This window comes from Sceloporus occidentalis, unplaced genomic scaffold (assembly GCF_023333645.1).
Source record: "Sceloporus occidentalis isolate IW3139 unplaced genomic scaffold, rSceOcc1.0.p SCAF_2, whole genome shotgun sequence".
In the NCBI taxonomy this organism is placed as follows: domain Eukaryota; kingdom Metazoa; phylum Chordata; class Lepidosauria; order Squamata; family Phrynosomatidae; genus Sceloporus; species Sceloporus occidentalis.
Genome location: NW_028316982.1, coordinates 17,233,887 through 17,249,826, shown reverse-complemented (window position 1 = coordinate 17,249,826; position 15,940 = coordinate 17,233,887). Strand labels below are relative to the sequence as shown.

General features: G+C 39.6%; 1 protein-coding gene across 9 annotated transcripts in view; it reads left to right on the top strand.

Moving 5' to 3' along the window:
* The window catches only part of LOC149318000 (neuroligin-1), a 901,919-nt gene that overhangs the window by 445,320 nt on the left and 440,659 nt on the right, over window positions 1-15,940 (top strand). For all 9 annotated transcript variants that reach the window (XM_089508827.1, XM_089508824.1, XM_089508825.1 and 6 more), the window contains one exon: window positions 13,336-13,488. In XM_089508827.1, the coding sequence (XP_089364953.1) occupies window positions 13,336-13,488 (153 nt within the window). The remainder of the gene's footprint in view (window positions 1-13,335; window positions 13,489-15,940) is intronic.

The window sequence follows — 15,940 nt, the reverse complement described above, 5'->3', positions numbered from 1 at the left end:
CAGTGAGCTCATGCCATATGCAGGCTTCACTTCCGCAGCTTTTAGCATACATGGAAGACACTAATGAAAGGAGTGTGCGCCGTGCGGCGCCACATACACGTGCCTCATTATTTTCAATGGGATGCAAGTATACTTGATTTGCCCATTACACAGGGTGGGAGTCTGGAACAGATCCCCGTGTAAGGGAAGAGAGCACTGTAATGTGATTTCTACTAATAGGATGCCAGTCTATAATCACAGAATCCCCCAATCAGAAAAAGAGTAACTTTCTCATGCTCTGGTCCTAGCTTAATATTAGATCATTTTCCCATCTTATTTTTGTTTAGAGTTGGAATGCAGGAAGCTTGACCCTGATTCCCCAAAGAAGATTCCAGATGGATTCTGCTCCTTAGCAAAAGTAAAGATACAGATCACCAGTTGTCTCCCAGGACTATTTGTTTATTTGCATTTCTATTTAATTCTTGTTAAATCCTGACTTTCTTCCCCCCAAAGTCACTGAAACAATAATAAAACTCAAATCAAAACATAAGGATAATTAAAACAGAAAATGCTACTGAAACACATCAGCAGAAAGAAGTAGCAGCATCCAGTCAGTTAAAAGGCTTCCAACAGCAACCAGAACTGAACACTAAAAGCCTTTTGTGATTAAAAAGATATATGCCTGCTGGTATGTGGACAAACATGGGGTAGCCTAGCTTCCTTTCCCCAAAGCTAGGAGCTTTGACTGATTAGGCCTACCTTGTATTCTCCAGAAGATCATAACACCAGAAAAGCTCATACTGGTCCACAGTTGTGCTGTGTTTTCTTGGTCACAACCAGCACTTTGAATTGTATCTCAAAATAGGTAGCCACGGACAGTAACTAGCCCCAATCAGAAGCATGGCTGCTGCATTTTGAACCAGGTGAACAGTTTTCAGAAGCAGACTAGCAGCAATTAGTGGCACCCATATTTGTTGGGTGGCAAATCCATTCTGGATCTTTATTTCAACTGTATAGGAGCTATCCAAGGCATGAAAACTATTATTTGGATGTGGTTCAGCACGTTGAATATCTCCTTTAAAGCACAGATAAAATTGCAGAATTAGTGCACTGTCTTCCTGACAAGCCATCAAATGTAATAGTAGCCCAAACCAGAAATAACCAAAGAAGTGTGTTACCATGGCCATGCCTGGCATTTCCAGGAATGGTTGCAGTTGTTACCTGGATTTACCTGTAAAAGTGAGCTCCTTGCTGCTCCTGTTTTCTGGGTGACATAATCGGCAGCCCAGTTTGGAAACAGTTTTTTTTAAAAAAAATTGATAGAAGATTTGTTTCATTGGGATTGCAACTACTTGCCTCACTGAGTTGCTGTCGGCTCGATCACCTGGCTTGCCTCCCGAGTAATTGGACGTAGTTGTAAAATCAATGAATTGAATCTTCTATAAATTAAAAAAAATCATGTGGTCACACCACAAGCACAAAGTCCGTGCTGGGGGGGAGGGGGGAATAATGGCGGATCTATCAAAAACTGAGGAGGGATGGTAAACACCCCTCTGCCATTAGGCCCTTCCTTCCAAAATGTTGTGATTCAGATCTGTCATTCCCACTTGTTGAACACACTTCAGAATCGATCCCCCCCCCTTCACCAAAACTCCACCAAACTAAAGAAATAGTGTCAGGAAAGAGTGGGGCTTTTGCATTTGCCTCTTTCCATCATGATTGAAACTGATCACAGTAGAATCATAGAATCATAGAGCTGGAAGAGACCGCAAAGGCCATCCAGTCCAACCCCCCAACCATGCAGGAAATCCAAATCAAAGCATCCCTAACAGATGGCCATCCAGCCTCTGTCTAAAGACATCCAAGGAGGGAGATTCCACTACACTCCGAGGGAGTTTGTTCCACTGTTGGACAGCTCTTACTGTCAGGAAGTTCTTCCTAATGTTGAGGTGGAATCTCTTTTGCTGTAGCTTGCATCCATTGTTCTAGGTCCTAGTCTCTGGAGCAGCAGAAAACAAGCTTGCTCCCTCCCCAATATGACATCCTTTCAAATATTTAAACAGGGCTATCATATCACCTCTTAACCTTCTCTTCTCCAGGCTAAACATCCCCAGCTCCCTAAGTCGTTCCTCATAGGGCATGGTTTCCAGACCCTTCACCATTTTAGTCACTCTCCTTTGGACATGCTCCACTTTCTCCACATCCTTTTTAAATTGTGGACTGGACACAATATTCCAGGTGGGGCATGACCAGAGCAGAATATAGTGACACTATTACTTCCCTTGATGTAGACACTATACTTTTATTGATGCAGCCTAAAATTACATTGGCCTTTTTAGCTGCCGCATCACACTGTTGACTCATGTTCAATTTATGGTCTACTTGGACTCACAGATCCCTTTCACATGTAGTTTCATTCAGCCAGGTGTCACCCATCCTATATCTGTGCATTTCATTTTTCTGCCCTTACATTTCTCTGTGTTGAATTTCATTTTGTTAGCTTTGCCCCAGCGTTCTAATCTATTCAGGTCATTTGGAATTTTGGTTCTGTCCTCTGGAGTTTTAGCTACTCCTCCTAATTCGGTGTCATCTGCAGTAGGATCAGAACTAGTTTCAAATGGGAACAACAGTCATATAACGCGATCAGCAATTCACTTTAAATCATAGTGGGAACGTGGCCTATATGTGCACTCACTTTTGCCATTAGTTACATTTCTCCTTCTGACAAAGATGGAACTTGCACTGAATTAGCATAATTGTATTGGTAACACTTGAAAATAGGGGGAGAATAAACCCTGACAAAACTTTCAAGAAGGGCGCTCCCTTATAATTATTAGCAATGAAGAGTCTGTCACATTTCCATTGTCTAGTCCACATTTCAAGTAGCAAGTAAGCTATATGAGAACTCCTGGCATCCTCTAATTAGAAACTTCTGCACCAACTTCCTTTTAAAACCTAACTGAGGGGAAATTTGTCACTTGTATATTCCACAATTCAAATTGATTCAGTGTTGCTCTTAATCTGAATTGGGGTAGGCAAAGTGAGGCCACAGGGAGTCCCTAGGCTGCTTTTATAGCCTTTGACTCCTCCAGATTCTGCAAACTGCCTACTTTCTGGCCCAAAGGGAAAAAGAAAAAGAAAAAGAAAGGCAGGGGGAGACAAATTGTCTCTCCTTGAAGCTTCAAGAAGCAGTAAGTCACATAGTTTGTATTAGGTTCTGTTTTTCAGTACTATAAGTGGAATTCCAACAAGGTTTTGGAGGCATTCCTGTCAGTCTGTAGGCTGCATCTTTATTGCAGAAATAATCGGGTTTGACACCATTTTAACTGCCATGGTTCAATGCTATGGAATTCTGGGATTTGTAGTTTGTTGTGGCAACACAGCAGAGCTCTGGTGCCACATTAAACTACAAATTCCAGAATTCCAGAGCATTGAGCCATGGCAGTTAAAGTGGTGTCACACTGAATTATTTCTGCAGTGCAGATGCAGCCTGTGTTGACCCCAAAAGGCCTTAGGGCAGAATAATTACTCCTGAAATCATCACAATAACCCACACTTGATCTAGAAGGATACTTGATATTTCCAGCAGGGCAAAGCCAGGACTCACATGAATTGCATATCAAAGAGAATTGCATTTCAAATTGAATTGAATTTCAAATGGTTTTTCCATCACCTAGTGATGGAAAAACCATTTGAAAATATTTCTAATATAGTTAAAAAACCCCAATGAAAAGAAAACTTGACCGATGAGAATCTTTGCAATTTCAGACTTCTTCTACACACAAAAAAAAAAATCCACATGGTTAATTTCCACAGGGAAAAATGCATTCTCTGCATAGATAATAACATTTCTGTGCAGAAATATTAATTTTTCTGTAGACAGGTCTGTTTCCTACACACAAAATGCAGCAGATGGAGCCCCACTCTTCATAAAATTTGCATGTGGATGCTTTGCACAGAAAATAGCATTACTCTTATTTATTTATTTATTTATTTATTTATTTATTTATTTATATCCCGCTCTTTTCCCAGGACTGGGACTCAGAGTAGCTTCACAGCAATTAAAAAACAAACAAACAAACAAAAAGTACAATTAAAACATTTTAAAAAAATAGATAAATGACATGCATTAAACAGAATGATTAAACTAGTCCAACATTCCTGCCTGTTCTTATAGTGATTCCTTAAATGCCTGTTTGAACAGGTAGGTCTTCTTCCTGCCGTCGGAAAGCCATCAAGGAGGGAGCCGTTCTTATCTCCCTGGGCAGGGAGTTCCAGAGTCTAGGGGCAGCCGCTGAGAAGGCCCTCTCTCGTGTCCCCACCAAATGTTTTTGTGAAGGTGTTGGGATGGAGAGAAGGGCTTCTCCAGAGGATCTCAGAGTCCGGGCAGGTTCATACCAGGAGAAACGGTCTGCCAAATAATGTGGACCTGAGCCATGTAGGGCTTTGTAGGATATAACCAGTACCTTGAATTGTGCCCGGGAACGAACTGGCAGCCAATGAAGCTGTTTCAACAGGGGAGTTGTATGGGCTCTGTAATCGGCGCCTGTTAACAGCCTGGCAGCAGCTCTTTGAACCAGTTGAATTTTCTGAACACTTTTCAAAGGCAGTCCTATGTAGAGCCCATTACAGTAGTCCAAACAGGATGTAACCAAGGCATGTACCACCGTGGCCAGATCTGGCTTCTCAAGGAACGGGCGCAGTTGGCGCACAGGTTTTAAATGTGCGAAAGCACTCCTGGTCACAGCAGAGACCTGGGCCTCCAAGTTTAAAGCTGAGTCCAAGATTACCCCCAAACTGCAAACCTGTGTCTTCAGGGGGTTACTCTGTAGCATTTGCATAAAAAATAGCATTTTCCTGTGCCGAAAAACTTTTTAGCATGAAGAAACTTATTTCTATGCTATACATGCATAAAATAGGAAAATTCTGTACAGAATAAGTCTCAGATTATAACTAGTCTTCAAATACTATGCATTTTTCCAAGACTTTCTTGTAGAAAGAAGAAAATTGTTTAAATTACTCCTTGATTCATTTGAGATGAAAATTATTGAGGAATTGCATCCTACTCTCATCAGGTTAAAATGTTTCAGTTGCCTATAATTAATTATTGTTCCATTATTTTCAATATGATAGTATCATGGGATTGAATTAATTACAGAGAACCTGAATTTCTTTTTATTGTTGGAATTATTATTATTTTCTTGCCCCAAGGAACTTTCTATATAAATTATACATAAACGTTGACCCCCTAAAATATCCAATTAACTTATATATCTAAAATTCAAGAGCAACATACCAAAGTGCTGGGAGTAGGAAGTTCCCAGGACATCAGTACTGACATCTTTGAACAATGTTATTTCATGTGATTTTTAATGGACATTTGCAGTGTCAGATTTGCAGTAGCTATTTAAATGAAGTGGGAAATATCAAGCCTCCCAGACCTGTCATACAAATTTGGCAGAGAGAACTCTACTGTTACAGTGGAAAAGTCTCCTAATTACACCCAGTACCTTAGAAATGTATTTCCAAATGTCAGGAGCAGATTTATGTGATAGGCAACACGAACAGATTCTTAATTTGCTCCCTCAAACCTTGAAAGCTCCTGGCTGAAACCTTACCCTTCTCATCTGCAAGGCTCGAGGAGGCAGAATGTGTGGTGAACAGCAGTGGCGGTTGGTAACTTTCATGTCGGTAGAGCAGTGAATCTGCTTCCAGTTTTTGTCTGATCTTGGGATAGCAATAGCAAGAGCATTTATGTTCTGTACTGCTTCATTGCCCCCAACAATGAAGCCAATTGCCCCCTACAAGCTGGGTACTCACTTTACCAACCTGCAAAAGGATGGAAGGCTGAGACAATTTGGATCACTCTGGGACTGAACTCATAACATTGTGGCTCCAGTACTGGCATTTAACCACTGTTCTAGTGGAAGGACTTGGATGGAGCTATCCATGGTGCTTTCAGAACAGAATCATAGGCCTGTTACAGACTGCCAAAATAAAGCTGCTTCGGGTCTCTTTGGAGGTATGCTGTTTAAATGATGCATGCATCCTAAGAATCCGGAAGCTGCACCAAAGATGCACTCCAATGCTTAAGAATGGAGTGTGGCTTTGGCGCAACTTCCGGACTCTTAGGACCCATGCATCATCTAAATAGCATACTTCCAAAAAGACCCGAAGCAGCTTTATTTTGGCAGTGTGTAACAGGCCATAGAATCACAGAGTTAGAAGAGATCACAAGGGTTATCAAGTCCAAACCTTCCTTCAAGAAGAGACTTAGGGGCTGTGGAAACCACCCCTAAGGGGCAGCCTTCAGGCACTTCCATTTTAACCAAATCAGAGACGTGGCTGTGATGTAAGGTACCTTTAAGACACAGCACTTAGTGATATCAGCTGGAGTATATATATACTATTAAGAGGGTTGGAGAGGGATTGATTGTTCTCTCTTCCTCATCTCACTCTCCTGGGACTGACTGTGCTCAGTAGCTCATGGATGAATAAACTTACTGCTCTTACATGAAGATTGGATTCTTATAAGATTGGATTCCAACAGCAGACATCACATGGAGATTCTGACAAAAAGAAAAAACTGTTCAGTTGTTCTAACTTAAAACTGTGAGGAGTATGCTAGTACTACTCCATCCTCATACATGTTCACTATTCTCTTTGTCCTTCTGGCAAATGTATTTATTTATTTAGGTAATTTATATTATATGCCCCCCCCCCCCCCCCCGAATAACAGGCACCAAGTCATTTTTTCTGAGCTGCCTTGGGTCCAATTTAGGAGAAAGGCAGTATATAAATAAATAAATAAATAAATAAATAAATAAATAAATAAAATTAAGACAATACAGATTAAAAATTATACAAAAATATCAGTCACTTTAAAAATCATGATGTTAAAATTATTATTATTATTATTATTATTATTATTATTATTATTATTATTTAAAAAAACTATTTGAGTGCATATGCACCTTCAATTAGATGTATGGTGATCCATGAATTTAATAGGGTTTTCTTTAACAAGGAATACTCAGAGGTGATTTTGCTAGTTTCTTCCCCTAAAAGATAGCCCAAGGCACCTGGTATTCATTGGTGATCTCCCTTCCAAGTACTAACCTAGGCTGACCTTGTTTATCTTCCATAATCAGGCAGAACTAGTGCCTTTAAAGACTACAAGTCAACAAAACAGCACAGCACACCATGGTCAGTTTTTTAAAACGCTGGTGGAATAAGAATGTTTTTATTTGCAGGAAGAAGGAGATAATTTAAGCACTTCTTAGGAGGTCTTCCAAAGGCTGGGAGCAGCCATTGAGAAGGCCCTCTTCTTTGTTCCTACCAAACAAGCCTCAGAAGGCAGTGGTTTAGAGAGAAGGGCCTCTCCTGTAGATCTCGAATGGACTGATATGACGGACCAGCAAAGGCAAACACCAACTTTGCTTTACAACTTTCCCCTTTCTGCTGACAAGAATGAACTGCAGACAACTGAGTATTCCTAGTTTAACACTACCAGTAATAGCAGATCACCATATTACAGTGCACAGTCATAGCATGCATATGTATCTTTGCCTGATCTTCAATTTTCACTCTAGAAAGTCTATTTGAAGAGAAGTTTTATTTATTCCACCCTGAGAGTGATTGACTGATTGATTGACTTTGGTATTTGTTTCTTCCCTCTCAAACCATCAGCCTTCCCCCAAGATAATATACAACAAATAAAAACATTTGAAACATTAAATGTGTGATTAAAAAATATTTTAGGAGAGTTCATCTTTAAAATTGTTTCCAAAATACAGACAAATAAAATCAATTTAAAAACTTCCAACGGTTCTATGATCCAAAAACCATATGAAATAGCGGAGTGTTTGCTGCCTCCCAGAAACTCAGAAGGAATGTAGCTGACCTGCCCCCCCACCACCTCTTGAGTTAGTCAAGGCGTTGCTATTCTTCTCTGACTATCTCTTCCTGGGACTAGTTCAGGCATCACCTGTAACCTTATACATGTTGCCCCATTTCCAAACAGAATAGTCCCCCAAGAGTTATATTTGGAGCAGAATGAGATGGCAAAGACTGGGAGGCATGAAATTTTTTTTTTTTGGGGGGGGGGGGCTGGCATGTGCAGGTTTTTTTTTAAAAATCTTAACAAATCAGGCAGTATGTTTGAAACATATTTAAAAAAAACAAAAGGAGAAGAAGCAATGGAAAAGAAACCACAGTGGAAAGATTTCACCACGACCCCCAACTTAGGCCTCAATGGAACAAAATTTGATCCCTAGTTTCTTGCCAGCAAACCTGGTTGACAATTTCAGGACTCTATTTCAGGTCAGGTATAACATGCCATGGTTTGTTTCTTTCCCCCTTTTGCCTGAATAAAAATGCAATGTTTTGCCTAGGGGACATTTGAGGGGATTGAAGTATGCATGGACAATATGGTTTTGTGAGCTGCTTTGGAACCTAGACCAAACAGAATGCAGTTTTGCACATACAGTTACACAGCAGTTACTCAATGCCACTTTGTTAGTGAAATGCAACACTGAGCAACAGATGTGCAGAATACGCTTCTGTATGTGCAATGCTCAATGCACTCACATACCACACACACATTTTTGCTCCTGCACCTTTGAAAGAAGACATTTCAAACAGAATGATTCCTCTTCAAGGGGAATGCACACATGCCTAAGAGGACAACAGACTTCTCACACTGGAATCATAGTGTTCAATGGTCAACTAGACCAGTTCCCTGGGAGTGCAGGAAATGTGCCCCATGGTATCTGATCATGTCCATCTAGCTTTTCTTAAAACCTTATCAAGGAGATTCCATTAGCTTTGAAGGCAATCATCATAACTATCCAACTGCATCCATTCTCAGGAAGTACTTTCTAATATTTAGTTGTAATCCACTTTCTTGTATTTTGAAGTAATACAGTTACTTCCATACTCATTATCTGTGTCTTGATGCTACCAAGAATCGCATTCATATTTAGGCATCATATGATACAGCTATATTTAGCTTGTGCCCTACTGATAGGCTCAATTCTTTACAGTTGTCTTGTCCAGACAACTGTCACCCATACTATATGGATGTAAGTTTCTTCTTCCTACAGAATGCAGAATTTACATTATTTTCTCCTGAAGCTATAGAATCATAGAAATTTGCTAGGTTGGATGATGTAGCTCAGTTTTCCCTTCCATCAAGGAAGAAAAATGTTTAACTGCACACATGAAAGTAGGAGTGAGGGGACCTGGAAATGGGACCATCCAAGTTCAAGGACTTCTTCGAGTAATACAACACCATGGTTAGAGTTTATGTATGAATATCACATCCATCTTCTTTAAAATTTGAGGATCTGGAATACCCAAGAGTATAGTTCTTACTATTCAAGTTCTGGAATGGAAAGAACCACCTTTCTGTTCACAGAAGAAGTGGAATTCCTGTAGGTCAGTGCTGAGATCTTTGACAGTGCAGTGTGAAGAAAATTTATATCGTCTCTATTCTTATCTGCTCTGGCATGTGGATAAATTGAGAGGAGTTTGCAGTACTGCCTGTCCTTAACCTTTTGGAGCATAATATTCAGAATGAAGTCATAAAAAAGGCATTATGTAGGCTGAATTTATTCAGAGAATCCTTTATACCTTGAACTTGGATTCATGTTGCAATGTTAAAGCTCTCTCTCTCTCTCTCTCTCTCTGTGTGTGTGTGTGTGTGTGTACATAGTAAAAAAACACCTAGACACAAGAGACAAAAGTGGTTAACTGCATCCAAAGGGGTACTTACAACCACCACCACCCCAACACACACACTCCTACACATACACATTCACACCTTTAAGTGAAATGTCACCCTATTCCCTCTAAATACCCAAAGATCTTAAATCTTTTTGCCCACATACACCAAATGATACTACCCAGATTTCATTACTATTCACAGTTGGTGCTCTGTAATTCTATGTAATTTTAATTAAAGATGAATTCTTAAACAATCTCCTCCTGTGCTACCTCCAAGCATACAATTAGGCATGTACAGTTTCTGCTGCGAACAGTCATTTGGCGGTTTCAAATTAATAATTTATTATTGGTTCCTTCATTTTATATCCATGGTAGAAAAATGAGGAGCCAAGCTCACAGGTAAGAAGTCATTGATAGCTACACTTGGAAAGTACTGGGAAGGGTCTGCAGGCATTTTGTTAAAATTCTAGTCCCAGAAGCAAACATTTGATTGCTGAGTCAAATATATCCAATTCCACACAGGAATTGAAACATGCTGTCTGTGTGTGTGTTTCTAAACTTCTTGACTGCCCCAAGGATGACCACTTATTAGAGATGGAAGATAGGAAAATTCCCTAGACTTATACATTGCTACAAAAATATCAGTTTTGTCCACCCTGAGACTTGCAATGGGGAAGAAAGCATCTTGTTCCAGAAATCCATATACTCATCAGTCTTGCTATAGTTATCAATTGCTAATAAATTTACCAAAAACAAAACAAAAAAGGCTGGTATTCTGCACTGGGAGAGGCATAAGTATCATAGATTTCCTTATTCTATTCCCTCCAACCCCATCTTGTAAGCAGCATAGCTATCCCCCCTCCAACACAGCCACTTTCCTGTTGTCAGTGTTATATGTCCAGGTATTTTTCTGTTACTGGACAAGCTGCAACAGGTATCTGAAGAACCACTGGTGAGAAATTACCACAAGAAACCCCTGCAGATGATGTTCTTGCAGTGTGTGTAGCTACAAGAAAAGAGCTGAGTCTGTTTCTACTGACCCCTTTGTTTTCCAACAACATAGAAACAGGTATATTGGGAGTGGGCTGTGCTGCTCACAGATAAGTTTAGTAGGGTGTCTTTGAAACAGGACTCCAAATTCCACAAAGACTTAAAAAGTTGAATTGGAGCATGACTTCCAGCATTCTAATTCACCTACAGGATGCCAGCACATGTGTAAACTTGAAAAAATGTTGCTCACTAAAATGCATATAGTTGGAAGAATACATTTGAAAGGAAGTCCTGAAACATGCTTAAGTCAATAGAAAGACTACATCAGAAATGCAGACTTTAGAAATATGAGTTAAAATAAACATCTGTTTTGATACATGTACACACAGCCTTGTTTTATGGGGGGGGGGAGCAAGGGAAAAGATGTCTTGCAACACTATTTGTTATTTAGACAGAATGAGAATACCAGCCAAATTCTTAGAAATGCAGCAAACTACAAAACCTATGAGTCCATAGGACAGAGCCATGACAGTTAAAACAATGCCAGACTGTGATACCTGTGCAATGGAGGTACACCCATGCTATCTGTATCTTTGTATCAATCCAAATCCCAGTCACAAACAAACCTTCAGAAATGTTGCAATAGCATCACAACTATGAATAAGTAGTAGTTGTGAATATGGAACAGTTACCTAGATTTACCCATCTCTTAATTGTTCTGCATTCATGATCACAATTTAGTCACAATTGTGACAGTATTGCCACCAGTCTTTCTGCAAGGCATACAAAGGAGGAGGTCCATTCTGCCAGCCAGGAGCACAGGTGAATGGTATTTCTGTCAAGGAAGGGGACTGCAGAAAAGGTTACTTAGTGCCCGAACAGACAGGCCAAAATAAAGCTGCTTCGGGTCACTTTGGAGGTATGTTGTTTACATGATACACACATCTTAAGAGGCCAGAAGCTGCACCAAAGCTGCGCTCCAGTTCTTAGGACTGGCGTGTGGCTTTGGAGCAGCTTCTGGTCTCTTAGGACACATACACAATTTAAACAGCATACCTCCAAAGTGACCTGAAGCAGCTTTATTTTGGCCTGTCTGTTCAGGCCCTTAGGCGCAGTGCAGACCAAATAATAATAATAATAATAATAATAATAATTTATATACTGTCTTTCCAAGAAGATCAAAGTGGTTTACAAAATTACAATTACAAAATTACCAAACACATAGAAAGCATAAAAGATTAAGCAAACAAAATCCATAAACAAATACTATAACAATCAAAGAAAATAAAAACATTACAATCTAATGAAATTCATAATTAACCCCTTTCCCAGTCCCTCAACACAGGTTCAAATGGCAAAAAATAAAATAAAATAATACATAGTAATTATAACAATAAAGTTAACAAAGCAAAATACAAACATGTAATAGAGTAAAAACAAATGAAAAGAAAATAATCCCTATTCTCAACCCCCATCTCAATCCTAAAATCCAATATAAACTATACAAAAGGGGAAAAAAGAAAAAAGAAATAAGAAAGGAGAGGGGAGACAAGACTCCTCAAGTCCAGGACTCATTATGTCAGCCCTGTGGCGCAAAAAGAACCCAGTTTTTTCGGGTTCTTTTTCCTCCAGAGGGAAGCTGTGGGTTTGGTAGCTGCGACTTCCTTCTGGAGGAAATTAGGCCACTGGCAGGCCGTCGTTTTTGGGTGGTCTGTCCCGTGCCCTAGTTAAGTATATTTATGTAGCTGATGGAGAATACTGGACAATGTTTTGAGCAAGTGTGTTTGATACTTCATGTATCATGTTTAATGACATCACCAGAACTCACCCCTGTGGCAGCACCCTCCTTGTGATATCTCCAGAGGCTAACACTAGTTCTAATATTTTGGTTCTGAAATTTCAAGTCGCAACATGCTTCTCCCCTGACAACCTTAATGCACCTGGCAACTGTAAGGCTGGCTGCACAAATTTGCTGTGCCACAATTTCTTTAGTATTACACCCAGACTGTAAGTCCATCAGGCACACAATGAGGACTAGTGAAAAGGCACTGGATGCATACAGATCCTCATCGAATCATAGAGTTGATCACAAAGGCCATCAAGTCCAACTTCTGCCATACATAAATACACTGTCAAAGCACTCCTGACAGGTGGCCATCCAGCCTCAGTTTACAAATGTCCAAAGAAGGCAACCCTACAGGCAGCATACTCCACTGCTGAACAACACTCACTGTCAGGCAGTTCTTCCTAATGGTGAGGTGGAATGTCTCTTCCTGGTGCTCATGAAGACCAAAACACCAGCATTCTCTGCACAGGTTATAACTGCAAATGAATCTTCAGTCTCAAGTTGCAACAGTTGCCCCTAAAAAGACTGCTAGTACTGCTAACCTGAGAAAGCCTGAGAAGTCATAATCTTCCATACCTTTAAAGGCTGATCTGCTGAAAGTTGACTTTTTTAAACCTGATATTTACCCTCAAACTATACTGTTTTTATCATGTGGTATTTCACATATGTTGCTTGGAAAACACTTAAAACAAACAACCTGGAAAAGAAAAAGGGAAAAAAAGGAAGTAAATTAGGAATTCTGTATGCATCACAACATTCTTGGGATAATTTATTTCTCACTATTTTTCTTGCAGACATTCGAGATAGTGGGGGGCCCAAGCCAGTGATGGTGTATATTCATGGAGGGTCCTACATGGAAGGCACTGGAAATTTATATGATGGCAGTGTACTGGCAAGTTATGGCAATGTGATTGTCATCACCGTCAACTACCGACTTGGGGTACTTGGTAAGAGAGAATCAGAGTTTAATTTTTCTGGCCTTGTGCAATCAATTCTCTTTATATTGATGAGAAGATTATGTTCAGATTCTTCTGCTGTTTGGAAGGGTCCTTCTTTTTAAAAGAGGAAAGGTTTGTATTTGGTGGATTTCCATTTGTTACTGTGCAGAGTGGCTTGCAATTATGCTCCTCTCTGATGAAAGAAGCACAGTACAGATGCTCTCAGAATGATACAGTGCATTGTTGTTTCCATGAATCCTGTATTCACATTACAGTAATTAGTTGTACATATTGTCGAGGGATTTAAAACACATGGCAAGTGCAAAGTGAGATGCAATTGTTTCTCTTTGTGATGAGACAAAAGCCTGGATATTGTGCTGACAGGTTTATTATGTCCCCCCCCCCCCCTCGATTTCTCTATAGTAAGGATGTTTGGGAAATGTTGTGCAGTCTGAGTTTCTGTTTTTACATTTCCTTTGGTGGCTCAAACAGAAACTATTCATCCAGTTTACAATCTATCTGAATGAGATATGTTAGTTAAAGGAGAATATGTTTTTCATCTTTGTTACTTTCATCTTGGATGTGCTAATATTGTTTTGTGCAATGCACATGAATACATTTTAATGCAGAGATGTGTTTTTGGTAAGCTTTTGTTTCCAAAAAGCTGCACCCAGTAGTTTAGTTGTTTTATGACATAGATTGCTCATTGTCGATTTTGGCAGAGAGAATTTAATGTGATCTGTTGTTTTCTTCTGAATATTTGCCACAGAAATACACCACAAGATGTACTTAATTCTAGGCTCTGAAAACATTATCAGCATTTTATGGAAGCATAAGAGGTACATTGATTCCAACTCATTTGGTAAAAGAAATGCAGTGTGATTTATAACTGTGGTTTCCCTCAGAGGTTCTTTTTATTTTCGTTTTACTAAGAAAAAAAAGACTGTTTCATCATTAAGCTTGCCTCTTCATTCTGTTCCTAAAAAACCATTTTTGAAATGTACCTGGTGGCTTCCACAGTTAAGTCTTTGTTATTGTTTTTATTTGTTTGTTTGTTTTGGTGAGGGGAACTTCTATTTGCTTTTACTTGGTTTTTATTTTTTAAAAATAATACACTGGAAAGATAATGAATTTTAATACCTGTGTTTCTATCCTTGAATGCAGTCAGGCTCCAGTCCCTGAAACATGGTGCAATTCTGGTCTCATATGAAAATCTTTTCCTTTTCACTTGCACAGGGACTAGTCCAATGCAACACTGTTCAGTGTTCAGACCTTGCTTTGATTTGTATCAGATTCTTTCCGCATAGCTACATGGTATCTTTTTTCTTTCCCAGAGCAATTAAATATTGACTCTGATTCTCTAGGGCCATGTTGTGCATTAATTTACAATTCACTGCTGCAGTCAGTTTGCAAGATCATCTTTCTGTTCTGCATATGGTTCTTGTTTCTGATTTCTGTGCCCTTGTGTATGGAGGCTTTATTTGTCCACTTATATTGGATGGACCATGAAACAAAACACACACACACCAATACTCAGGTTTATCACATTATTGTCATGAATACAGACACTACCTCCTTTCAGTCAGGACACATGCAACAGGGACATAGCCAGGATTTTAGGAAGGGGGGTCCAGACTAAGTGCCACCATTATATTGGGGCTTGGGTGCGGTGGCGCAGCAGCACACACCATTCATTTTTCTAATGGAAGGGGGGGTCCAGACCCCAAGAACCCCCCCCCCCCCATTGGCTATGTCCCTGCATGCAACTCCATACCCATGGTTAATACACCAAATGGCCGTGACAAATTTAGTAACTCTGCTATGCTTGATTTCTCTGATGAAATCATATTGAATTTGAGCAAACATTCTTACTTGAGAGTGTGTCACATGGAACTCAGTGGGCTTACCTCTGAGTTGGTCAGTGCATATGGGACTGAAGAACAAATGAGGAGGCTGACAGAACTGTCCTAGATATGCCAACATAATTTTCCTCCAAGTGTTCTCCAAAAAAGCTCTGAAAAACCTGGCTAATTATAAACAGAGGAGCTGAGCCATCCTTAATTTTAGCTAGATTGTCTCTCAATGACCATTCAGTATGAAACCTGAAGCTCCCACTTTCAATCATTTGCTGCCACTGTCTAGGCTTTATAAGTCTAATGACTGGATTTTCTGATAAACAATCCAAGCAGGCTAGTCTCAGCTGTTCAGACAAAACAATGCTAATCTCAATCATCAGTGTTACAAAGATAAAAAAAGGTTAACCATAATTATCTTGTCTCAGAGATTCCATGCCAGAAATCTGTGCTTAATTGTTGTTTCAATTAAGATCCAGAACATTAAATGCAGAACTTGGAATGTGAGTTTTAAATAGTAAAACTGCCCCCATGCTGCCCAAAAAGAATCAATGGCAGTCAGATAGCTGCAGTTTTTAAAATGAACTCTTTAATAATAATAATAATAA